Raw genomic sequence first — 26,504 nt, 5'->3', positions numbered from 1 at the left:
GGTTTCGTTTCAGGATACTGGGATGTTTCACTGGGAGCCTGGCCCAGTGTGCTGGGCGCTAACGGGAATTGTAGCATCTCCCGTGAGTTAAAAAGCTGCGGTCCAGGTGCCCTCCGCATAGAGGACCAGCCCGGGGCCCACGGTAACAAGCGGCCCTCTGACTCAAACCAGAGCCCAGGGGTGGGGCTGACACTCGGAAGTCTGGTACTTTGGTTGAGCCCCGCCTTGGCATCTTAGGGGGACTGTGGGATCACCTGTCACTGAAGCCCCACGCCCTGCCTCCTCTCTCCACTGCAGGGGTGTGGGCCCCGCGCTGGGGTCTGCGTCCGCCCGCTACCCAGGAAGCCCCGGCAGAGGGCCGGACCTGGATGCGCAGCCAGAGCTGCTTGTTGGTCATCTCCAGGCGCCGCGAGTGGCTCTCCAGCTCCCGAGACTTCTGCAGGTCTTTCTGCATCCGCCGGATGTAGTCCACGGACGCCTTGAGGATGGTGCCCTTGTTCCAGCGCACGTCCCTGCGGCGAGGCCAGCCGGGCAGTCAGCGGTCAATGCCCAGACCTGAGTCCTCGCACCCCGCCTCCTCCAGGAAGCCCCTGGGACCCGGCCTGGCTTCCCCACACAGCCTGTGGGTCCTGACTTGGGAAGCAGGCGGGCCCCTGGAAGGGTCCCTCTCCCGGTACCCGTCCCTACCCCCAGCCCACTCACAGGTCGTTGGCCTTGGGAATCAGCATTCCTAGCTCCTTGATGCGGTCATTGATGTTGAACCTCCGCCTCCTTTCAACTACAGGTGGCAGATTCCAGAGGCAGCAGTTAGCGGGTGGGGATCCCCTTTGGGCAGCCCCAGCCCAGGGAGAGGAAGGGGGGACCCGGCAGACTGGGACTCCCCAGGGTCTAGGGCTCAGGGTTCAGGCCAGTCACAATGAGAGCACTGCAAGCAGCAGCAGCTCCAGACAGCTGCCAGCCCAGCCCTGTGCCTGCAGTAAACTCCTACCCCTCCCTCAATAGCCCCAGGGTCTTCGCTCTGAAGGTCACTATGAATAAATGGGATTTCAGGAACAGCCAGCCTCCCAGCCCTTCCTAAAAAGGACCAGGCTTCGAAGAGGGCAGGATGGGGTTCCCCACAGGGAGAGCAGAGGCAGCTACAAGGGTTTGGAGCTAGGGAAGGACCCGAGTGTGGCCCTTACGGGTGACGGCGTGGGAGGGCAGGACTCACTGAGGTTGTGATTGTCCTTCTTCTGCCGCTCCTTGGCCAGCGCCCGGCTCTCAGCATCTGGAGGCCACGGTAGGAGAGGAGAGAACTGTGGGATCGTGGGATGGACAGGGAAAACCAGGGCACGAGATAGGAGGTGGGGACACGGTACCTGTGAGCTCCTGCTTCTGGGTCAGGTCAGCGGGGCAGGAGCTGCTGGTGACCCCCACCAGGGAGGCTGTGACCTGGGGGTCGCTGCTGTACACGTTCAGGTGGCTGCTGGACAGGGGCAGCTGTGGGGCAGAGCCAGGGGGGCCTCGGTGAGCCATGGGGCGTCCCCTCCAGGCCCGGGGTCCCAGGAGCTGCCCAGAGGAAGCCCTAGGCCCCTTCCCCGGAAGTGCAGCCCTGCCCTCCGGAGCCAGGATGGGAGAGGGAGGGGCCTGGCTGACCCCGAAGGCTCCAGGTTTCCTGGAGGGCATGGAGTCCCACTGAGTCCTGAACAGGGAGGAGGGAGGGCAGCGTGCGAGCAGCCCGGGTGCGGGTGCCAGCAGCTCAGGGCCAAGTTGCTGGGATGACGGGCGAGGCAGGGACACGGGAGGCAGCCCGCTCCTGGAGCGATGTGGTCTGTTTTTGTTTTTGTTGTTTTGTGACAGGGTCTTGCTATGCAGTCCAGGCTGACCTTGAACTTGCTGCAATCCTCCTGCCTCAGCTTCCCGAATACTGGGATCCCAGGCATGTGCCATCATGCCTGGTTTATGTTTTGGTTTTTCGTTTTGTAGTACTGGGGACTGAACCCAGGGCCTCCACATGCAGCTACCCCCTCAAGTCTTTATAACATCTTTTTATTCTGAGACAGGGTCAAGCTAAAACACTAATTTGCCCAGTATGGTCTTCAATTTGTAATCCTCCTGCCTCAGTCTCCCAGAGTGCTGGGATGACAGCCATGTGCTACCAAGCCAGGGTATTAACAAGGGCAGCCAGCAAAGGTTTAGGCAGAGGCAAATCTGGGAAGACCTCCCCAGCTCCAGCCATGGAGACAAATCCGGGCAGCGACACTCAGCACAATGCATGTAGCTACTCTGGGGATTGGTCGAGCACTTCCCCCCACCTCCCTTGGCCCCTGCCAGCTGCAGCTCTGGCCCAGCCGGTCCTGGCCAGCTCTCCCCAAGCCACTGGCATAGTCACCAGGGCTGTGGGGCCTGGGGCCTGATTCCTGGGCAGGATGGGGAGAAGGTCCTGGCAGAAGCAGCTGGGCCTTCACCATGAGGGGGCTCTGCACCTCAGGCACCTCAGCCTTTGGTTTCTCGCTCATCTGCTGTGGGCAGATGCCCCACTCTGCAGCTGAGGACACTAGGACCTCTGGATCCCAAGCCCAGCCTCTCCCCACCATCACCCTTCCCTGTCTGGGAGACCCCAAGTGTCGCATGGCCAGGGTGCAGCCAGAGGAGGGGTCCTGGGCCTGGGGACACCCACCCCCCGTAGTGAGAGACACAACGCTGGCCCTTGGTGTCTAGGCCCTGACTTGGTGGGGTGTGGAACTCCAGATCGGCACAAGGGCTTCCTGCGGACTCGCTGTGGCGACTCGCTGTGGCCCTGATTGTGCCCAGTCTGGTCACCCTCGGCCTGGCTCTCCTACTCCATCAGGTACCCAGAGCAGCCTGGGTGGCAGGGACTCTGGTCTCCACAGACAGATGCCAGTGGGCCCCGTCAGCTTTGTCACTCAGCTACTGGGGTTGCCCATGCCCGGTGCCCACCCGGCCTGTCCACGGGTACCGTGTTGGGCATCTGGAGCTCCGGGTTCATGTAGCCCAGCACGTTGTCCAGCCGCATGATGTTGTCGATGACGTCATCAAACTGGAAAAGGGGAAAGGTGTCTGGAGGGGATCCGGAAAGGGGACGGGGATGGGGACAGCAGGGACAGCGCTCCCCTGAGGGGCCAGGAGCCCTGGGCCCAACCGCTCACCTACAAGAGGACCCCAAGTGGCACCTGACCCCAGGCCAAGTAGGGCCCTTTCTTAGGAACCGACCTGCCCAGGAGGCCACTCAATCCCACACCAGAGCTCAGCGAGCACAGTGGTCCCCGTGAGCCTGCCGGGGCGGCCCCAGCAGGGTGGTGCACACCGAGGATGGAATTGTTTCTCCACACTGAGGCAGGGCTGCAGCCCTCCACCCTGGGCTCCTGGGCACCCCGTACTCTGCCTCCCCACCATGCTCACCTCCTTCTCGGGGTTGGAGCCTATGTGGAGCATGGCCATGGGGCTGTTGGGTGCACTGTTGCCAGCCGAGGTGGACAGCACATGCCCAGCATGCACCCCTGGGGAGGCGGCAGGCGGGGGCTTTGGGGAACCCTGGGCCGGGCTGATCCGGGCTGCGAACTTGTTCCCGTAGGTCTCGGACAGGTACTCTCGCACCTTCTGATGCTGGGACTGCTGCAGGTGGTAGGAGGTGGGGTTCTCCAGATAGGACTGCACCTGGGGGAGGCGACAGCTGCTGTGGGGCCGCTGTGAGGGGCGGGAGGCTGGGCCCGGGGGCCTGTGTGGGGCCGGGTGGGAGGACCTACCTTGAGCACCTCACCGGGCACAGGTGGCGGCGCCTGGAAGGGCACAGGGGTGCTGATGGCGGGCGAGGGGGAGGCCCCGAGCTGCTGCTGCTGCAGGAACTGGACCATGGCCGCCTGCTGCTGCCGCTCACGCTGCTCCTCCTGCTGCGCCTGCTCCCGCATGAGCTGCATACGCAGCCCGATACGCGATGCCATGGTGGCCGGCGGCTCCCTGAGGACGCAGGGACAGGATCCAGTGAGGCACGGCTGCCCCTCGCAGTCCAGGGGCTCCTCCAGGAGCTGGTACATGTGTGGGGACTCCCATGGCCCCGGAGGGGACACAGAGCCTTCAGAGGGCAAGGGCCCTGGCCACAGCCACGGGGCCGGCTGGCTGCTGAGCTGGGCCATCCACACCGAGACCTGAGCACTCTGCTGCACTGGGTCCGGTGTCAGCTTTGACTCCTCTGGGTCTGTCCCTATCCTGAGAGCTCTGGCCGCGCCCAGGTCCCCAGGGCCTGGTGGGCGTGGCCCTGCCGCCTTCTCCAAGCCCTCACAGCTCCCCTCCCACTGTTCAGTGACTCCACAGAGGTTGTCTAAATCCAAGCCAGCTCCTGCCCTGCTCTCTGCCCTGAACCTTCCATGGCTCCCACTTGCCCCAGTATCATCACCAAAGTCCTCACCATGGTCACAACAGCCTTCTGGGATCTGCTTCCGCCCATGCTACCCCATCCTCACCACCTGGTTCCCTCCACCATCCCCAGTACCTCCTAGCATGTCCCCGCCGTGGGCCTCTGCACTTGTGGCTCCTGTAGCCAGAAATGGCCAGGAATGCTCTCCCCCTGATACCATCACGGCTCCCTCCTTCACCTCCTCCAAGGCACAAACGTTACCTTACCACACTGATCAATGCTCCCTGGGTGAACTGCACCCCCACCCAGCACCCCACACACCCTCGGCCCTCGGTTTCCCCTATCGCTCTCTGCCATCTGAAATGCTATGCGTTTGGCAGAGTGATCCCCTGCGCAGTCCCCAGAGGAATGCACACGTCCCCAGGCGAAGGCATGCTGTGTTCCCTGCTCCGCCTCCGGCCCACAGCCCAGGTCGGATGGAGACGTGAGGGCCACTCAGAAGAGAATGCACATCATTCATTAGACAGGAACTGGGGAGCAAGTCTAGCGCCAGGAGGCAAGGTAGGGCCGTGGGAAGCACAGCCCTGAGCTGGGGCTGCATTGCAGGGGGAGGGCACCAGGGCCGGGCCACCTCCCCCACCTAGCTCAACTCAGCTCCAGCTTGGATGGGGCAGGGGTGATAGAGGCCCCCAAGCCTGGCTGGGAGGGGAGGGCGGGGCGGAGGACCCACAGCTGGGCGTAGCTGACACTGCTCACTCCGACCCTGGGCAAGTCCCTCCCCCTTGAGGAGCCTCCAGGGCCTGCGCACAGAACAGGAGCTGGGCGCAGGGTTCCTGGGGCCCTGTCCAGCGGGGATGGGTGGAGACAGCACAGGGTCCCTGGGTGGAGTGGCCAGAGGGTCTTGTTCTCGCAACCTCACGTTGAGCAAAGCCTCTGTTGTTGTTGTTGTTATTGTTGTTGTTATTGTCTGAGACAGGGTCTCACTATGTACGTCAGGCTGGCCTAGAACTCACTATGGAGCCCAGGCTGCCCTCGAACATGGGGTGATCCTCCCGCTTCAGCCTCCTGAGCACTGGGATTACAGGCACGCACCACTATGCCCAGCATGAGTGAGGGCTTTCCAACAGGACAGATATGGGCTTGAATCTCGGGTCTGCCATTTCTTTGCTGTGTGCCCTTGAGCAAAGTCACTTAACCTTTCTGAACCTGTTTCCTCTCCTAAAAACAGTTCCACTTAAGATAAGAATCTAGTGAAAATAATGTCCCACATGGTGGGGGGCTCTGGGCCGCTGCATGAGTGACACCCGAATAAGTACCAGCCTGCAGGGACCAAAGCGGGCAACAGCACAGGTGTGGACTTATTTGAATACCTACTGTGGGTCAGGGCCGGTTCCCAGGACTTGCACATCTGAGGCCCTGGGAAGAGCTGAACGTAGTGCACACCCATAATCCCAGCACTCAGGAGGCTGAGGCAGGAGGATGGCAGAGAGTTAAAGGCCAGCCTGGGCAACATAGCAAGACTATCACAAAACGGAGGGACAGAGCCCGGGATGGCACCCCCCCCCGCCCCTGCTCTGCACCCTACAGTGGGGCGCCCTGTCCGCACAGCCCGCTGACCACAGCTGCACCAGGCAGCCCTCCTGGGACAGGCCAGCTTCAGTAGCCAGGCGGGGGCTGCGGGGCTGGCTGTGCCAGCCGGCTTGGGCGGACGGGCGGGCGGGGGAGAAGGAGGCCCTTGTTTCCTGGACAAAGGGCTAGGCGCCTTGTCGGGTCTGCTGGGGCGGCTGCCACTACACAGGACGTCCCCACTCCTGCACTACGTGCCCAGCCTGGGATGGCAGGTGGCAGGGCAGAAGGACCCTGGCCCGGCCCCAGCCTGGGCCTTGGTACGCAGGAACGTGCAGGGTGAAGGCTGGGACACAGGGACCTGGGGCGGACAGCATGGTCCGTGGGAAACCCAAGCACATGAACCCCACCTTCGACCCCACGGGTTCACCCCCTAAGCCCACATCTAGTGCTCCAAGCCTAGAAAGTGACCACTGAGCATGCTCAGGACCGACTATCTGCCACCAGGGCGGACCTCTCCCCAGGCAGCACCTCCTTCAACAGGACGGGGCCTGTCCATCCCTCCCAGAGCCACGGCAGGGAGACACAGAGGATGCCTGGAACTCACTGGGGGGTGGTCCTGGTCTCTTCAGTCAGGGTCAGAGTTGGTTTCCCCCACTCCGTGTATGCATTGCCCCATCAGTCATTTATACCTTAGTAAAAACAAGCTGACCAGAACCTTCCCTAAAGTAAGTGGACAGAGTAGTTGGAAGCTGAGGAGAAATCACTGGACTGCAGGAGGGCAAAAGAGGACCCTGGAACAGGAAAGTCTCAGCAAGAGGAAGGGGTAGGAAAGAAGCTATCAAAGACACAGGGTGAAAATGAAATACACAGCCTGGGCCCTTTTGGCAGAAAGCAGGTTCACAGTAGAGGCAAGAACCAGGACTCCAGGGCTTTACCAAACACAAATTCACTTATTCTTCACCTCAACCCCACAAGGAGAGGACAGGCAGTGCCCCCATTTTCTAGTGGGGAAACTAAGCCACAAAGAGCTGAAGTAACTTGTCCCAGATGCTGCCGCTGACCGTAACGGCCAGTTCCTGGTCACTCTTTGGGGCTCCCAGCACCTCCCAGTGTCTGCTCTGGGTCTGGGGTTCCTGAATACCTTATCTTTCCACTTAGGAAGCAGCTGACTCCCCACCACCGATGTGTGTGGCTGTTTCCTGTACTGGGGATTTGCACCGAGTCAAATCCCTGGCCCTTTTAGACAGGTGCTTAGCAATAAACTGCCCAGACTGGATTCAAAAGTATGATCCTCCTGCCTCAGCCTCCCAGAGGGCTGGGATTACAGATGCATGCTTGGGTTGGGAGGTGCCTCTGCAGGGGAAGGGACCCCAGCGCTCATGCCTGGTTCCCATTCTGCTCTGCTCCACACCATGGTCACCAGGCCCCCTGAGGACCCTGGGTGAGGACACGACACAGCCACCAATCTGGGTCAGCAACTCGCACCCACCCGTGGGAACCGGCAGCCCAAGACCCACGAGGGGACACAGCTCGGCGCTCAGCGCCCTCAGGTGGCGGGGCCTGACCCATCCTGAGGGCTTTCCTGCCTTCCAGGTAGGGGACCTTCGGAAACGGGAGCAGGAAGCCGAGGCTCAGCTGCACCGTGACCCCGTGCCGGTGCTCCCACATCGAGGCAGGGCTGGCGTGCTCACCACCGGGCGTCCAGCAGACCGTGCCCGGAAGGCGGCGGCCTGGGTGAGAGCCCCAACCGGGAACCGCCCAGATGGCCAGGGAGGAGAGAGGAGAGAAGTGGCCCAGGATGGAATGCAACTCGGCCAGGAGCGCAGCCAGCTGCAGCCGCAGCGGACACGACAGAAGCCAGACGCAGAGGGGCCCGCACAGGCGGCTCAGAACCGGGCCAGACAAACCCACTGTGTGGGGAGGCGGGACCAGGCGAGCCCTGGGGACACCCAGAGGGCTGAGGACTGGGGAGCTGCTCTGTGACCAGCGCAGGTGTTGGCGAGGTGATTATCCTGTTTGTGGCTGTTCATCCAGCTGCTCCCTCCACGTTTTCTTTTTTATTTTTTTTAAAAAAAATCACATGAGAGAGAGGAGGGGGGAGGGAAAGGGGTGCAAAAAGGATTAAGATGTGGCATGCACAGGTAGCAGCTGCCCACAGGGCATGTGAGCATCACGTTGGCCAAACGTGTCCCAGAAAGCATAATGTTATTTTTCAAGAATCATACAAGAATGAAGACATATGTTAAAGAGTTTAAATGGGAGTGAAGCAAGTGGCCTCCCGGGCCGCCCCTCCCCGGGTGTATGCGAGACTTTCAAAGCTCCCACCTCGACTCTCAGTCACTACCTTGGTGTCACTTCTTGGAAAAATCAGCTTGGCGTTAGGCATCCAAGTCTTAAAAAATACTCACAGCCCGAGACTCTAAATGCAAAAAGCATCTGTGCACTGAAAGACACGCTCTACCCGACACAGAGAAAGGTAAACACTGGCCTTGAGTCCAGCAATGGGAGAGTTCAGTGAGTGACAGCGGCCCGCCCCCGGTGGCAGGAGGCTGTTTACAGTAAACACCGCGGGGACAAAGAGAAGGACACACAGGGAGATTAATACAGAATCTACGCAACTCCATGTGAAAAATTAGGTGATAGGAAACACCACTGACTTCTGGGTGGCGACCAGGAGCGCGTTCATCTCCGGGACCGTGGCTCACCCTCTGCGCCCGTGCGTGGCTCTCTCTCTCTCCTAGCGCACACTGACGGCTTGGCCCGAGTCTTGGCACCGGGTACTGTTCAGAGCACCTTACATTCACCGTTTCTTTTGCCACCCGAGTACCATTGTTGTCCCCACCTCCCAGACATGGAAGGCAGGCCCAGAGAGGCCACAGCTCTGTATGTAAAGGTCACACAGCTAATGTGTAGGAGGCCGGATCTGGTTCCTGGCCTGGACCCCGGGGCTAAGATTTCAGCCCCGCTCCTGTACTTGGGCCCAGGGCTGCCAGGCTTTTAATTTCAGGGTTCCCCTCGAAGAAGTCTTTCAGCACCTGATCCCTTTCATCCAGCAGTGATGAAACTGCTTACAATCCCCATGCTCAGGAGGAGAAAAACAAACAAACAAACAAAAAGCCCACAAAGCTCAAAGAGGAGGGACATTTCCTGCATTCCCAGGAAAGCACATGGCCGGCGGCTGGAACCACAGCCAGAGCGTGCCGGCGGCAGGACGGGTGCCTGCTGAAGCCATTTGCTGGGTCCCGTGCCTCCACAGGCAGAAGAATTCCTCAGATGGAGTTTGCTGCCTCTGAACCTGGTGAGGAACCGGCCACCAAAGGAGGTCCAAGCAGGCACTGGACAGGGACAACCCCGAGCCTCAGACAGCCTCTGTACCTCGGGAGGGGAAACCAGGTTTGGGGTCCACCCTGCCTTCTCTGAGTCCCCTCTGCAGAGAAGCAGAGCCTGCAAGGCTAGGAAACAGGACAGGAATGTCCATGTCATCCCTGTGCCTCAGGACAAGGCCTCTCCACATTACCAAAGCAGCCACAGGTCCTCAAGAGTTACTGGGGAGCCGGCCTCACCCCAAAAGACACTGGGAGTGAGGTGGTGTCGTGTGACCTCCCCCCCCCCCCAGGGCCCGGCAGCCACCCCTGAGGAAAGGACAGAAAGACCTGCCTGGCTGAGGTCCCCACCTCGAGCCGGACTCTGTGGCTGGTGTGGCCTCAGTCTCCGTATCTGATGGCCGCTTTCTCTCACAGAGCTGTGACCCCTAGGTGGGCAAGGTGGGGGTCCCCATTCCAGGCACAGTGCACTGTCACTGCAGGCCCACTGAGGACCTCCCTGCACGAGCCCTCTCTTTCTGCACTTCTAACTTCCTTTGGGGAAAGGGGCCCTTCGAGCTACCCTCCCCCACTCACCCCTCCATCAGAGGCAGATGGTCAGAGCCCCTCCCCCCTCCTTGCAGCACACACGCAGGCAGGCCTGGGCTACACAGTGAGCTCGAAGCCAGCCCAGGCACGGGCACTCATCTGCAGGCCCGGCACCGCAGTGGCGAGGGGGCGCCCTCAGTGCGCGCTGACCGGACCTGCTTGCAACAAGTACAGCCAGGAAACGGCAGGAAAATCCTGTGCAGCGGAGACTCGGACCCAGGACGCCGCACGCTCTGCCCCCCCAGCGCAGGAGGCTGCAGAGTTGAGCGGGACTCAGGGCCTGTGTTCCAACCGGAGCATCACAGCAGGTGGGGCAAGGGGAGGCTCCAGTTCCCTCAGCCCAGGTCCCAGCTTGGGTCCCCCAGGAATGGGTGGGCAGTGAGGGAAAAGGTACGGCTTCGGCAGGCATGGGGGGCAGAGGCAGAAAGGCCTGGGGGCGTCCGGCCCCGCCACACGCTGGACTGCTGTCTCTCCCCTCCTGGGCCCTCTGTCCCCTGCAGGGTCGTGCCTGTGTCCACTCTGCTTTGCTTTCTAGCTGTTTCCTGGACACTGACCAGCCCCTTGGCTTCAAGGAGATGACACTGTAGGAGAGCACAGGGAGCCTTAGAAGGGTGACTTCACACGCCACAGTCACACCGTGGGAGCACAGGGCCGGGCACTCCAGCCTGGGGTTTCCAGATGACCAACAGCAGCCCTGGCTGGGACAGGAAAGCTGGGGACACAGGAAGATCCCACATCACTCCACCCTTGCAGAGAGGCCTATGCACCCCCTGGCCCTCCTAGATACCCCAGGACTTGAGGCGACCTCATTCTCCTGCTAAACAGCCACATGGATCTGGGCCTCAGAGCCCAGGGACCACAGAACTATGGATCCACTGGACAGAGGACTGGTGCTGGCCCAGTGTGGTAGTGGAGTGCAGAGTAGCCCAGGCCGGAGAGCTCCCTGGTCTTCCTCTTGCAGAAGGGGCCACTCCTGTGGACCTGCGCAGCCCTGCCTGACAGGCCACCCTGTGGTCACAGAGCCTACTCCGCAGAGAAGATAAGGCCGAAGACCCCCACAGAGCACTCAGCTCCTTTGGAATAAGCCTGTCCCCAGGGTCTTGCGCTGCCTCCTCAGCAGGAACACCTGCCCACAGCTGGAGTGCGCTTAGGGGACCCGCATTGGTGGGGCCTCCGCCAACCTTAGGCCACAGGACTGCAAAGGTGCAGGTCCCTTCCAGCCCTGTCTGAGGGGCCGAGAGGCTCTGGTACATGGTCCCACGCTCAGTGCAAGCTTTCATCAGGAAGCCCTAGGGCTGTGGGGACTTTGGGGCCTCAGGTTGTTTCCCCCACCCTCAGGCAGGAGAGTCTGCATCCAAGCCTCTTGTGCCCCAAACCCAGCCTCAGGCCCAGATCTCCCTGTCTGTCACCCTGAGTCAGCTGCTGACTACCTCAGGGTCCCAGTACCTCTGTGACCCCACCTGTCCCTCCCTGGCCGGGGAACAGAGCACCCCTGGTCCCACCAGCGCCTGCCTCCCTCTCCTGCTCCTGGGGCTCCTCCACCTTCGCTTCCCACTGACCCTGTGCCTGCCCAGCCTCCGCCCCGTGTCCCCGGACCTCGGTCACCGCCTAGCTCCATCATGCAGAATCTCTGCGACCTCCATACTGGAGACAGGATGGCCTCCTGACCGCAGTGTGAAAGAGGGACCGGAGGACAGAAAGAACATAAAGTTCACAGTCCTCTCTCAGACTTGAACCAACAGCCTCAACTCACACTCCTGGCTGGGGCCCCAGCCCCTGGGAGCCTGCTCACCCTGGCCTGAGGAGGCCGAGGTGTCTCAAGCCCAGCAGAAAGGAGGAAGGATCCCAGCCCACCCAGCACAGCCACCTCCCGGCTCCTCTCCCTTCTGTCCCTCCTCCTCTGCTTCCTCCTCTGAGGCCTCAGTCCCACCCACGAGCCAGCCAGGACCACGCCCCGAGGCCCCTGACCTCAGCATTTGACCCCCAACACTTGCTGCCTCATGTTTCTGAGTCTGGAACACAGTGGGGTTCAGCGTTACATACAAACCTCTGGACCCCAATATCCCGAGCTCGGATGCGGCTTTGCCTCTTACCGGTTATCGTGTGACTGCGAGCAGGTGCTCAACCTCTCTGAGCCTCGGTTTCCCCACGGGGCCACAGTGGCAGTAGTGCCCACCCTTCCATGTAGAGGTGGGGAGGTGCTGTGCCCAGACTCAGCAGGTGCCTAGAGCGTCAGTTCCTGTGGGTTCCCGCCGACCCTGTCCATCCGGGCCGCGGGAGATGAAAGGGGCCTTTTAAGGCTCCGCTGCTCAGAGCACAAGCCCGCCACGAACCCAGCTGCTGGTTAGAACTGCAGACTCTTGGGCCCCAGCCCGGAGCCAGGGAGCCAGAGACGCCCTTTCGAGAGTCACCCTGGGAGACTTGTGGGCACAGCAAAGGAACTTGTAGCCTCCTGGGGACTCGGTCACCAAGTTGCAAGCATGAAATTGGTGACAGGTGGGGGGGGGGCGGCAGGGAGGAGAGAGACTTTAAACCACCTCGACTTGAGAAGTGGCCCTGACTTTTCAGCCGGACCAGAGAGGGACCAGATTGTGGGGTGTAGGGTGGGAGAAGGGTCAGCATCCCATGCAGAAGACTCTTGGGCCTGGCACAGGGGCACAGTCAGAAACTGAGATGCTGCCCCTGGGAAAATAAGCTCAGCTGGACCTGAGAGACACACCCACCCCTGCACACACACACTCAGGCACACACGCACTTCTCAGCACACTCGTGCTGTCCAGCAGCCAGAGCACCTTCAGCTGGGAGCTGGCCACCTTGAGGACACACGTGCCTGGCCACGCGGGAGGCTGGCTCACGGGGCCCACTCTCCCCCCATGCCTGCCCTCTCCCTCCTGAGTAATGATGAACCTGCATCCCTCGTCCAAGCCTGGGGAGGACCCAACTTTTCATCAGTCACCTGCCTGAGGACTCCAGCACCGGACACAAACATTCACCACATGGGTGCTGACATTGGGGTCCCCAAGACACAGCCACATGCAGTAGACGCTACACCTAACTCCCAGGTGCACATACAGGTCTGCAGCAAAACCCCTGGTCACCAACCACACAGCTTCAGGAGAGGAAGGGACCCTGGTCCACTCCATCGTGGACAAGTGACGCTCTTCCCTCTACCCTCTCTCCAGCTCACGCCCCACTGACCTCCGTCCCCACTGCCAGGGGGCTGCCGGCCACCAGAGAGACCCTGAGGTGTGGACTGAACCCCAAACAGCCCAAGATGCCCGAGAAGGAGTCCTTTGTTGGGGCCCTGTGGGGCTGTGGGAGGGTGTGTGATTTCACGGGTTCTGGAAAGGCCCTTGTCCCGAAATATCTTCCTCCGGGCCCGGAAATCCCTCCCAGCCTCGGGATTCACTGCCGGGAGAGGTCCCACCTGAATACAGCCCTGGGGACAGCTGACAGCTGGCCTGAGAGTGGCGAAAGATGGGCAGGGAGAGGGTGGTGCTTGGGCCAGGGCACAATGCTGGGAGCCCGCGGGCATCTGCCAGGGCTCCTGCCTGCCAGCTCCCACTGGGTGGAGGCTGGGCCCCCTACACTCACCCAGGGAGACCCCGAGAAAAGAGGGAGAGGAGTCCAGCGAGGGGCGACATCAGTGTCCCCTGCACACTCTGCTGGGAGACGTGGGGTCCCATCCCGGCTGTCCCTTGAGGAAGGCAGGGTGGAAGACTAAGGGGGGTGGGGTGGGAGCCCAGAGACAGAGGAGGTGGAGGGGAATTAACCGGGTTCCAAAATAGCACAGGCGGTTCTGCCTCACCTCACCCGGCGAGGAGCCCAGCAGCTTCTGCTTTCGATCTGACTCATGCCGGGTGGGGGCAGGACCAGTGGGCTCTCGGCCGAGCCCTGGACACCACAGCAGCGGTCCAGAACTGCTGTGACCTGAGCTGGAGGCTGCTCTCCCTCCTCCTGGCCCACCCTCCTGCTGGCCCAGGAGCTGACTTCGGGAAGGTCCAGGTGGCACTTGGCCCAGGGAGCCCCTGGTGATGTCACTGCTCCGACCCGGAGCCCAGCTTTGCTCCCGCCATCCTCGGACCCCTTGGCACTCACTGGGGAGGCTGGACACACTGGCCCTGAAAGCCACCCTGGAAATGACCTGCAGAGCTCCCGCTGCATCCCCCCAGGCCACACGCAGGAATGAGAGCAAGACCAGGATTTGTGCAAAATCCCCATAAACACTTCCACCCCCTCTCCATCCTTTAACATCACAAGAAGCCCATGACAGAGAGGAATGCCACCCCGGGCCACGTGCTCACAGGGCAGGGTGTCCCTGCCTCTGTCTCCCTGTCCCTCTGCCCAAAGCTCCAAGGCTTCCTGCACAGGTGAAACCCGGCCACAGGTGCCCAGCCCTCCTCCCTGGACCGCAGATGCTGAGGGGGAAGCCCCACCTTACACACGGATGGAGCCTCCCACCCCACATCTGTACCTGCAGGGAAAGTGTGGCCACTTTCGATGCAGATGGGGTTCGGGGAGGTGGGGTGGGGCTCACTCTGACCCCCAGAGGGAACGGATGCTCCTAGCACAGGGGAGAAGGTCGGAGGTGACAGGCTTGGCCGGCCCAGGCACACACACTTCCGCCCTACCGCCTTGGCCCGCTCACTCTTTTTGGAAGTGAAAGCCAGGGGGTGGAGGGGCTGCAGGCACAGGTCCCCAGAGAGACGTCAGAGCCTCTGGGATGCGGCGTGGCTGCGGCTGCGGCTGCGGGGCCCAGTGATTTCCAGCAGGAACGCACAGCCAGGCCCGCCCTGCCCAGCCCCTCGAAGGGCCCAACCTCACACCACTTCCCTCTTCTAACCCCTGCCATTGCCTTGAAGGGCCCCGGGGGCCACGCGGGGGTCAGGGGCCTGCACGGCCTTTGCTGAGGGTGTCCCTGTCTGCACAACTTGCCCCCTGGAGCCCGAGAACTGCACGCTTCTCTGATGGAGGTGGGGTGGGGGGAGGGCGGCACCAGGAAGTCAGTCCGTGACCAATGGGCAGCCACGTGGCAGCCACAGGACCAGAGAAGAGGAGGGGGAAAAGGAAGTCAGCCACTGCCGCAATCACAGCCCGGGGTGCCGGGGTGGGGCGGAGCCATGCCCGGGCCACGTGCCACCCGGCACATCCAGGAGCAGAGGCAGGCGAGGCCGGCAGCACATCCAGGGACCACGACCGACTGCCGCACCTCTCCTCAGGCTCCTGAGTGTCTGCTGGACAGCGGGGCTGTCAGCTCCTCCCTCTGCCTGCCCACAACCCCCCACAACAGTATCCTGGTCCCCTCCCAGTAGGCACCCACACTGGAGTCCCTGCATCAGCCAACAGGGCCGGGGAGATGGTCTGGCCTGAAGTCGGGCAGCCAAGTGTACGGCTTAGGCAGAGCCCCAAAAGGGCCGGCGTGAAGGCAGCTGCCCCTCAGCCCCCGGCAGGCGTCTGGAGTCTCTCTGGGGAGACAGGGGAGGGGACAAAGGAGAAGCTGGAACTTCTTCCCATGGGAAGCAGCAGAGCCATGAAGCCAGTGATGAGGATCCCAAGTGGAAGAGAACCCCATGCCTGGGGTGGAGGTGCGGATGGCATCAGGACTAGGGGCAGCTCTGTCTCCCATGCCAGGCTGCCGCTACAGGAGGACCCCCGAGCTCGGTACCCTGGGCACTGGGGTGCTGTTCCACTTGGGAAGGCATGGGGACAGCAGGGGGGCTGTGAGATCCAGCATTAAGAGCATGTGTCTGGGGGCAGGTCCCTCGCTTCCTGGCTGTGTGGCCCTCATCAATATACATAACTGCCTGGGGTCTTAAGTGTCCTCCTGGGTAAGAGGAGGATAACGTCCACCTTGGAGTTTCAAGAAGGATCACATGTAAAGGATCTAGTCCAGTGCCTGGCACAGGATGGACCCAATAAATATTTAGGAGATAAATGTAATGGACGCATGGATGGATGGATGGATGGATGGATGGATGGATGGATGGTTGGATGGCCAAACAGACAGACGGATGGGTGGATGGGCACAATCAGTGGACGGATAGGTGGCTATGAATAATGGATAGACGAGGGAATGAGGGAGGGTCACATGGATGGAACCAGTGGATAGATGGATGGCTGTATGTAATGACGGATGGATGATGGGTAGATGAATGGACCGGAGAGGTGGACGGCTTGGTGGACATTTGGAAGGAGAAAAAAGAGACACAACAGTTGCCTGTGGTCTGGTTTCCCTCAGGTCAACGTCCCTTCCCACTAAGTTTACAAACAAGAAAACGAGACAGCACCACTTCCTGATTTATCGCTTATGCAACCTGTATTTCCATTTGTCATCCTGAGAGCTGCAAAGTGAGATCCTTCTCATGAGCATGACAGGGCTGCAAGAGCAAGGGTGGCCCCTCTGCCACCACACCAGTTCCTTCCGAGTGGTGGTCACAGCACGCCAGGACCCCTCTCCCCTCACACCGGCTCCACCAGCTCCTACTGTGGGAAGCCAGTCCAGAGCCGGAGAGAGGAAGGGAAGCCAGATGAAAACAGCGGGATGCCCGGGGCACGGTCATGCACACTATCCTGTCAGCACTCAGGAGGCTGAAGCAGGAGGATCGAGGCCAACCTGGGCTACTGAGCACGACACTGTCTCAAACAAACAAGCAAACACGGACCAGGATGTCAGGGAGTGGAATCTGAAAGAGTGTGGGTACCGGGGTGCAGACGGCTGAGGGGACAGTCCGCTTTAAACAGAAGAACACAGATGCGCAGGGAGGATTTGCTGCCTCTGAGAAGTGGGGGAAAGAAATGGCACCAAAAGAGCAAAGAGCAGAAACAAGACACCAAGTAACCAGGAGAGGTCACTTCCATGGCTCCAGTGCCATCCCGATCAAGGCCACACTACGGGCCCCAAGGTGCCACCAGCAACCTCCCCTCCAAGCAAGTAGTCCTGGGCGCAGCCCAGGGGTCCCTCACTCCACCCCAGCCGGCCTCAGCCTCCAGCCATTCCGGGTCCTCCGCCCAGCGGGGCCTGCCTCCTCTCTCTCTCTCTCTCTCTCTGTCTCTGTCTCTGTCTCTCTCTCTCTGTCTCTCTCTCTCTCTCTCTCTCTCTCTCTCTCTCTCTCTGTCTCTCTCTCTCTCTCTGTCTCTGTCTCTCTCTCAGCAGCCACCCTGCACCACCACTGAGAACATCTTCTAATCTGCTTGGGTCCAGGCTGACAAAGCCACAGGGCATGAGTGTGGGAAGCCATCACTAACTGATGTCACCTACTGTGTGTGCTCTTTCCACAACTGAGACGCCCCCACAATTGCCACCAAAGCTGGTACGGGGGACTGTCATGCATTCACTCATGTGACCCCCTCAGTGTGACAGGAAGTGGGGGGTTAAGTGAGAGGACCCACTTTGCAAATGAGAAACAGAGGCACTAAGAGGTGCCTGCCTGCTCTCCTGGCTAGGAGGGGGCTCCCCCAGGGCTGTCCCGGGCCTTTTCTTCCTAGGAACCCCCAAGTAGCAGATGCTCAGAAGGGACTTCCTGGCTCACACCCTGGGCTAGGCATGACCCCGCTGTGCCCTCAAGCAAAGGTGGCTCACTGCTGGTGGGGAGGGTGTGAACCAGGAGGAGAGGCCCAGCAGTGCGGGACCAGTCGAGGCTCGAGCAGGGTAAGAGGGGCGAGCCTCGGTATCCACTTCCGGCCAGCCCTGAGGTCTCACATCGTGGTGGCCCCAGAAGGCCCTTTCTGTTGCTAAGAGGACCGAGAGTATACAAGAAGGAGCAGGATTCTGTGTGGGCCAGGCTGGGCAGGGGGGCATCGAGGGGTGAGGGAGGAGCGGACTCCCGCTGACCCCAGGACCAGGGCTGTTGAGGGAAGTTGAACCAGAAAGCCAGTAGCAGGACAGACCCCACGGGGTCACGCCTGGGCACCCTCGCCTTGGGCATGAGACACAGGCAGGATGTCCCAGCCAGAACTCAGCTGCCCCCAGCAGGCTCGCCAGGCCCCAGGCAACCTGAGGAGAGAGCAGCACAGGCCAAATGCTCGGAATAGGAGCACAGAGAGGCCTGAACCGGGTGTGATGGTACACACCTGCAGTCCAGCCCCCTGGCTGCGGGCAGGAGGATCACAAATTCTATTCCCACCTAGAGAACATAGAAGTTCTTGTCTCAATGTAAACAGTAAACGGGCCGGGGGCAGTAGCTCAGTGTGAAGGCCTGGGTTCAGCCCCCATATGGAAAAGGAAGGAAGGAAGGAGGGAAGGGAAAAGAGGCCTCTCCGGGTCTTGGGCTGGCACAGGGCGCTCCCAGCCAGGCTCTGGCATTCAGGAGAGGGGTCCCAGCCCCAACCTAGGCCACACCCATCGCTCCATTGCTGTCCCCTTCCCGAAGGCACAGGGCAATTTTATGCAAGTACAGCACAGAAACTGAGGCACACAACCGCCCTTCCAGCTTTGCAGCCCCGCTCTGCCTGCCCAGTCCCCAACATAGCCCCTGAGCATCACCCCACTCTACCTAAGGACACAGGGACCCGCCCTGAGTGCTGGGTCCCCTGGACTCCGAGGAGGACCTGCACTCTGCAGAGGGAAGCCTGTCCCGCTTTCCCAGCCAGGCTGCAGAAAGGAGCCCAGTGTTTCCTGCAGCCCTGGTGTGGGGTGATGGAGGGCCCCAAGGCTCAGCTTCCCCTCTGAGAAGGGGGGGTCTCCTGCCACCAGCAGCCCCTCCCCCAGCCATCTCTCCCTTGCTCAGGCCCGGTGGGGGCTGCTGAGGAGTCCGTGGAGCCACGGCTGCTGGTAGAGCCAGTGCCAGGCCCGCAGTGGGCACGGAGCCCAGGCACACAATGGGCTGTGTGTGCACCCCTCGCTTCCCCAGAGCAGAGCTGGGCAGCCGGCATCTGGGGTCAGGCCAAGAATTCATGTCCCAGGAGAGAACCTGGCCTCCCCCGTCCCGGGCAGCAGCCAGCACAGGGTGACCATGAAGTGCCAGTGCCTGAGAAGAGCAGGCCAGGGTGGGAGTGATGGGGCTCCCCAGTCCAGGTCTGGCCAGGTGGCCCCCTGAGAGCATGGTGTACCATTAGTGGCCAGGCCCACAGGAAGGAAGCTGCAGGAGAAGGTGCAGGGGTCTGAGCTCAACCGCTTCCCCCGCGCTTCCCTCCTCCATGTAGCAGGGCCAGGGCTCAGCACAGGTCTCCTGAGAACCAGGGCCTGGGGTGCCCAGGAGAGGTGCTGGCTCCCACCCCAGGGATGAGTCACCGGCCGGCAGGATGGTGGCAGGTGGAGGTGTCCTGTTCACCCTGGGCAGGTCGACTCCCAATGGGCCTCAGCCGCCTCGGTGGGCCACTCTCTGCAGGCAGGGACTGGCTGGCCCCAGCATCTGGGATGGGGCTGCCCAGCCCCCAGAAGAGTGTGGGTGCTCTGGCCTGCAGGAGGGAAGCAGGGGCTGAGGTCAGGGAGAGACGAGAAAGGACACTAGGGCACCTGTGGGCAGCAGGGAAAGCTGGGCATCCACACCTCAGCTGGTGGCCGAGTCATTTCCACCCCTTCAGAGCCGGGGCACTGTCCGTGGCTGGTCACACAACCCCTCCCAGGCATACCTAGCACGTGCCCCACCACCACCCTTGCTCCCCAAAGGCCACACACAAGTCACAGTGGCGGCCCCACCCCAGGGCACACAGTTGGATGGCCTCTGTCCCCAGACACCCACAGACCTCCAGGCTCCCCGCACAGCAATAGGCCACCCTGGCTCTGAGGACTCAGCCTGGGGACCCACCAGGCTAGGAGCCCTTCCCCAGGCCCAGCACGCCCACCTCCCCACTGAGAAACCCCTGCACCCTGGGAACGGCTGTCACCCCTGTCTCAGGAGGGGCAAGCTGAGGCTTGGGCCGGGAGGTGTCCCTGTGCAAGGTTCCCAGCAAGGCCGAGTCCAGCCCCAAGGCTCTGGCTTAGGCTAATTCCACTGTGCAGAGGACAGGAAAGGGGCACGGCAGGGACAAGAGGGCAGAGGAGGGAGGACACAAAGGCCTCACTACGTGAGAGGTTCCGTCTCATTCATTTCCAACATTCCTGAGCGCCAGGTCCTGCCAGTGCCACACGGGGAATGGCTGCCCGCAGTGCCCCTCCTCCCATGAGCATGCGTCCAGGCTACTGTCCCCAGCATGCCTGGTCCTCAAGGGCCATACTCACAGGGGCCACATCCGGGCCCTGAACCCAGTGGCTGGCACAGCAGAGCCTGGCAGAAAGGGCACTGCATTTAGGATGACAGCACCCCAGTTGACGCTCAGAGCCAACAAGACCATGGTTTCAGACAAAACACAGGAGGAACCAAGGGCCAGGCCCCCCGCTCACTGGCCAGGGTCCAGGGGCTCAGGGAGTGGAGGAGGCCTCCTCCAGTCATAGCCCTGGCCAAGCAGGTGAGGGCCTGGGGATGCAGGCCAAGCTGTCCTCCAGGACACTGAATCCCGGCCCACATGGTGCCACACTCACATCATGCCCCACGGCCCAGGCAGTACCACCTCCACACGTAAGGGAAAGGACACTCAGCCTGTGAGCAGTGCGGCCCAGATTCCCACCCACCTGTGGCTTTTGCTTCAGGGGTTTTGCTGTTTTGTTTTCTTTTGTTTGCTAGGACTGGAGACTGAACCCAGGGCCTCTGCACTGAGACCTATCCCCAGCCCCTCTTTATTTTTTGTTTTGAGAAAAGGTCTCACTAAGTCACTCAATTGCCCAGGCTCCCCTCAAACTTGAGATCTCCCTGCCTCAGCATCCCACGGTACTGGGATTACAAGTGCTCAACCCCAGGCAGCCGCTTTGTGCAAATTTCCACTGTGTCTATTCCAGAGAAGAGCTGAGAAGTCTCCTGCCCAGCTTACCCTGCCACAGACAGGGCCTTCCTTAATAATGATACTGCTCCTGAAGCCACCACCTCCAGACCCCAGGGCACCTGCTGCCTAGATGTTTTAATTCCCACAACGTTGCCCTCCCATCACACAGATGACGAAACAGAGATACAGAGGCGGATATCAGAGGCCCGGTGTCAGCTGCCCCAGATGTTGGCAGCACTTAGAAACACGGCTAAAAACAGCCTTGCTCTGGAGTCAGCGCTAAGAATACCACGGGCACAGCCGGGGCAGGCGCTGCCAGGGGCCTCGACCTCCTCTCCCTACCCGTCCTCGGGGCCTGGTGGGCAGCAGCGGGCCGGGATCCTGCCCCTGGGACCGCTGGGCACTCAGCCCTCCTGGCAACAGCTGTATGTGCAGCACTGCGACTCGAGGGCATGGCAGGCAGGAGCCAGGGAAGACCAACCCGGCCTCCTGGGCAGAGCTGGCCCAGATGCTTTTTTTTTTTCCAGACACTTTTTAAAAATTTTGCCCAATCTTTTTTTATTTTTGGGTAGAGGGCTGTACGACGAATCGAACCCAGGGCCTTCGTTTTGAGCTCCATCCCCAGCCCCTTTTTACTTTTCATTTTGACACAGGGTCTCATGAATTTGCTAAGTTCCCTAGCTTGGGCACAGACTTCCAATCCTCCTGCCTCCGCCTCCCAGAGTGCTGGAACACCAGGTCATGCCTCTCCCCACTCCTATAGGACATCTCGGCAGGAAGCGAGGCAAACCTCAGCATAGCTCCCCTGGAGCCCCATCTGGGAAGTGGGACCCCAGAGTCGGTGGTGACCCAGAACAGACAGCGCAGAGGGGCATCGACATACTAAAGGGCAGAGCCACACGCGGGGCAAAGGGGACCCACAGCAGGAGTCTCCCAGGAATCATAAAAATATCAGGCTCATGGACACCTGGATGGGGATTGGACACCAACAGCACGTTCTCACAGGGCCAGGGCTACACTTCCCAGCCCAGCAGACACACACTGACCAGACAGGGGCCAGAAAACAACTACCTCGAGGGCCCCTGGGCTGGAGGAGTCAGCCTCCAGGGTCTCCCAGAGCCATTGCCAGCACTGCCCGAGGGACCAGGACATTCATACGGGAGCTGGAAGAGGAGCCTTCGGGAAATGGGGCAGCTGCACAAGGCGCCCGGAGAACTGGGGCTCTGCTATGAGAAGCCGCCCAATCTAAGAAAACCTTTTCTTAGGATCCCCTGCAGGCCTCAGTTTCTCCATCTGGAAATGGGACTGTAAGCCTCAGTTCTTTGAGACCCTTGGGGCAGCACACTGGAGATGGAGGAACGAATATTAGCAAATCAAAGGCTCAACCAGTGCTGCTGCGGAGACAAGATGCCTATTTTGGTGTGTTTACTTTTCTTCTTGGTACTGAGGATGGAACCCAGGAACTTACGCGCACCAGGCAATTACCCTCCTCCTGGGCTACACCCCAGCCTGCACTGTGCTTCACAAAAAAATAGTTGTAAATCCAGTGCAGTCATGGTTGTCTGTAATCCAAACACTCCAGGAGGCTGAGGCAGGATTACACATTCTGAGCCCAGGATGAGCACTTAAGCAAAATCCTGCCTCAAAAAAAAAAGTTGTATAGCTGTGTATATTTATGCGCTACAAATGTTATGATCTACAGACACAATGTGGAATATGTAATTAAATCAAGATAACACACCGGTCACCTCAAATGCTTATGGATTCTGGTGTGAGAACATTCAAAATGTACTAGCTTAGCAATTTTGAAATGTACAACACAACAGTATTCACTATATTTACAATGTCATGCAACACATTTTAAAAACCCCACAACGGGCTGGGTGTGGTGGTACCCACTTGTAATCCTGGCACACAAGAGGCTGAGGCAAGAGGATCACAGAAAATCTGAGGTCAGTCTGGGCTCCATAGTGAGTTCAAGGCCAGCCTGAAACACACAGGAAAACCCTGTCTCAGAAAACCTAACAGAAGAAAAAGAAGAGGAGAAGGAGGAGGAGGAGAAGAAAGAAAGAAAGAAAGAAAGAAAGAAAGAAAGAAAGAAAGAAAGAAAGAAAGGAAGAGAGAGTAGCCAGATGGTGCCTCACACCTGTAATCCCAGCACTCAGGAAGCTGAGGCAGGAGGATTATTACGAGTTCGAGACCAGCCTGGGCTACTAAGTGAGCTCAAGGCCAGCCTGAACTGCACAGAGAGACCCTGCTTCAAAAAGACAAAACAAAAAACATGAAATAAACAAACAAAAAACCCCCGAAAACCACGAAACAGTATCCACGTGTCCAACCAAGGCTTCGCACATTGGGATTTTTATCTCCCACTCACCTATTTTAGTTCAGGCTTGGTTTTATCCCCACTCTCCCATACATGTGACCCTGCCATAGATTTGGGGTCACCAGTTAGAATCCTTGAGGCATCAACAGGAGACAGGGAAACAGGAAGCAGTGCAAACCGCGGCAGTTGCATCCTGGGGTGACCTGACTCCACCTGATCCTCACCAGAGGGGGGGCAGCTCATCTCCCAGTGTCACACAGCTGGGGCCAGGCCCTAGAAGCCCCCAAAATCAGCCCAGGCCATGGGTGCGGGCAGGATGACACAGGGGCTCACTGTGCCCAAAGTGCTTCCCAGCCACACGCTCCTCACGGAGCAAGACCAAGGGCCGGAGAAACTGTCTAGCAGCCCACAGCTCGGAAGCGTGCCACCCCTATCTGAACCCCGGCAGACAGAATCCAGAACCCAGGTCTGCTCCTGGCTCTGCCAGTCACAAGCTGGGTAACCCTGGGGACAGACTCAGCCTCTCTGGGCCTCTGCTGACCTATGTGTTAGGTTTCTGTGAAGATTAAGTTTGCAAATACACAAAGTCTCGGCACAGAGCTGGCACACAGTAGGCGCTCCCGCTATGTGAGCTCCCCTTCCGTCATGAGAGGTAACATTTTAGCCACTGGGCTGTGTGCTCTGCAGGCTGGAAGCCACCTGCAACTTCCTGGAATTGGCCTCTTGAATCAGTCCCTCCTCTTGCCTTCCTGCACCCAACTTGGAGGTCACAGGGAATGTGTGTGACCCCAGCCCCAGCCTCCATGCAAGCATCCCACACGCAGCTAAGCATTCACCTGGACAGGGCCTCACCGTGGGCTCTGATCCAAGCGCAGCTGGAGTTTAGCTTTCTAATCCTCACAATGAGCCCACTAGGTGCACACACACTTGTCAACCCCATTTTACAGATGGAGAAACTGAGGCAAGTGGCTTGCCAGGCCCACACAGTTAGGGGGATGCAGGGTTGGGCTGAGACCCTGATAGGGAGGCTCTCAGCCCTTGATGTTAATGGGCTTCTGGGAGACTCTGCCAACTCCTGACTCTCGGGTCCTATGCTTTCTTCGGGAGTCCTGAGCGTCTTCCCTCAGTCCCGCACCCCCTCTTGCCTCCCCACCTGAGACCCTGCTCACACCTGCGCATGCACACACACTTGCGCAGGGGGCGGAGCTGGGCTTGGGCCGGGCCACGACGCCACCAGTGTTTCCTCATCTTCCCCAGCCCTGCTTCTCACCCAGCCCGCCCACCTCGGTGGAGAGGAAGTTACACAATCCCTCGGGGGCTGCAAATGTGGCCGGAGGATTCACACCCACCCACAGCCCGCCTGAGGCTCGCCAGCCCGGTGTCCCAGCCACCAACCAACCAGACGGGCCTTCTCCCCGCTGCCCAGGGCCTGAGACACCAGGAAGTGCCTACGAGCAGCATGGATGTCACCAGAAAAGAGTCCTCTAGCCCAGTGGGACCTAACCCACACTCAGGTCTCCTCCAGCCCCTTGGCGAACCCCACCATTACCCGCTTCCTGACACCTGCCCTTGGCATCAGGCTTCAGGCACCTGTTCCACAATCTCACTGCAGCGCCCTCCAAATGGGGGAGCACATGTCACCTGGGGCCTCTGCGCAGGTTCAGGCCACTGTGACCTGGCTACCTGTGCACGCCACACAGGTCCCCAGCCACCACGATGCTTCTCCCCCAGTCTGGGTGGGAGGCACTGGGTTTAAGCATCTTTTCCAGCACCTCTGATCCACTAGGTAAGCACCTCTGCTCCAGAAAGGCAGGCAGGCGACGCAGCCCTCCCAGGGATTACTGGGTTTACTGGGCCTCTCCAGGGAACCTGTTTCAGGAAGGAAGGGTGCGTGCAGAGGAGGTCAGTCTCATGGCTCCTGGAGAAACGCAGAGGCCAAGGAGGGGGCATCAGCCCTGGACCATGAAGGCAAAGAGGCCTGGACTCCAGCCCAGCCTGTGCGGTCCCCGGGACAGAGACTGGAGGGGCACGAAGGGCGGGGGAGGCCCAGCGCCGACCTCCAGCTCCCAGCCTGCTGTCCTGACCTGCAGTGGGGCCTAGGATAAGGGCCCGATAAGCACCTCTTATCACCCCACAAACCTTGGACTCACATCCAGCTCAGGACAAAGTCAGAGGTGGCTCTGCCTGGGCCCCAGGGCGCTTGGGGCTGGCTATCGGGGAGCCCTTGATTTCTGCAGCCCTCATCAAAAGGCGCTGCCTTAGGGAGCAGAAGGACCAAGGAGGGGGCTGAGACCTCCAGTTCAGGAGGGGACAGGGAAACCAAGCAGGAGGAAGCCCGCCACCCTGGACAGCACTCCAGGGCTCTCTGCAAACACTTGGCTCCCGCCCTGCCCCGCTGTGCCCTGAAGCTCACACTAGGACGGTGGATCATGGTCAGCTCATGGCCAATCTCACCCTCCCGCCTCATTTTCTACATCAGCTTCTCAATCTCCACGCCACACACACCTGGGCCAGATAGCTCGTTGTGGTGCTGACTACACTGTGTGTTTTAGGGTGCTTATTGGTACCCCCAGCCAACCCTCAGGCTCTGTCAGATGTCCCTTGGGGGAAGTAAGTCACCACTCGATGAGAACTACCACCCTGGAAAGCAGCTTAAAGCTAGGCGCCTGCCTGCCAAACTAACAGGCGCTCGGCTAAGAGTTCCAGACGTTCCGGGCAGGAGGCCTGCAGGCTGGGGGCTGCTCTGTGGGTGCTGTGCCCTCTGGGAAGAGGCTGCACCCCTGCCCAGCACCATCACTCGGGTTTCCTCCCAGTATCACCCGGTCACTCTAAGGTGACATGCCAGCCATTCTCTCACATTTAATATTACAGTGGTTTTTCAACTACTTTAATCATGAACTCTTATCAGTAAAAATTTTTCAGCACTCCCAATATATACCTCTTTCTTCAGAAATTGGGGGAGCAATCAGGGCTTGATATTTCCAGAGGATGGGTTCTAGGGCTCCTTGTGGACACTGAAATCCGTGGGTGCCTACATCCCTCATATAAAATGGCGTAGTATTTGCATATTATCCGTGTGCTTTCTCCCATACACTTCACATTATGGCTAGGTGACTGACAATACCTGGTACAACTGTAACTCTGTATCCTTCAGAATAGAAAGTGGTTACACTGCATGGCTGTTACACTGTATCAGTAGGACATGAATTTGTTACACTGTATTGCTACATTGTATCATTTGGGACACAAAGAAAAAGTCAGTGTTAATAAGATGTAACTTTGTTTTCAATCTGAAATTGGTTGAATCCTAGACCCAGAGACCATGGGCAAAGAGGGTCAACTGAGTACACTAACACACAAATGCTTTATGCAGGTTTGCGAATACATACAAAAATACATCTCTTAAAAAGATAAGAATGGAAAAGGAAATTACATCCATGATGAGATACTGCTTCTCACCAGCATAGCAGAAATTAAATAGACTAACAACACCCAGTGCTGACAAGGATCTAGGGCAAGCGTCACCAGGGAGGAGCAAATTGGTACA

At 59.7% G+C, this 26,504-nt stretch overlaps 1 protein-coding gene across 2 annotated transcripts in view; it reads right to left on the bottom strand.

The window, feature by feature from the left end:
• The window catches only part of Tfeb (transcription factor EB), a 35,801-nt gene that overhangs the window by 1,296 nt on the left and 8,001 nt on the right, over positions 1 to 26,504 (bottom strand). For both annotated transcript variants that reach the window (XM_063238906.1, XM_063238907.1), the window contains exons 2-8: positions 3,747 to 3,957; positions 3,403 to 3,657; positions 2,960 to 3,040; positions 1,359 to 1,479; positions 1,211 to 1,267; positions 703 to 778; positions 365 to 512 (exon numbers count right to left, since the gene is read on the bottom strand). In XM_063238906.1, coding sequence (XP_063094976.1) covers positions 365 to 512; positions 703 to 778; positions 1,211 to 1,267; positions 1,359 to 1,479; positions 2,960 to 3,040; positions 3,403 to 3,657; positions 3,747 to 3,941 — 933 coding nt within the window. In that variant the 5' untranslated portion in view covers positions 3,942 to 3,957. The remainder of the gene's footprint in view (positions 1 to 364; positions 513 to 702; positions 779 to 1,210; positions 1,268 to 1,358; positions 1,480 to 2,959; positions 3,041 to 3,402; positions 3,658 to 3,746; positions 3,958 to 26,504) is intronic.

The sequence above is a fragment of the Cavia porcellus genome, unplaced genomic scaffold (assembly GCF_034190915.1).
Source record: "Cavia porcellus strain 051 isolate PalLab524CR breed Dunkin Hartley unplaced genomic scaffold, mCavPor4.1 scaffold_28, whole genome shotgun sequence".
Lineage (NCBI taxonomy): Eukaryota > Metazoa > Chordata > Mammalia > Rodentia > Caviidae > Cavia > Cavia porcellus.
This window is presented reverse-complemented; position numbering and strand designations above follow the sequence as displayed.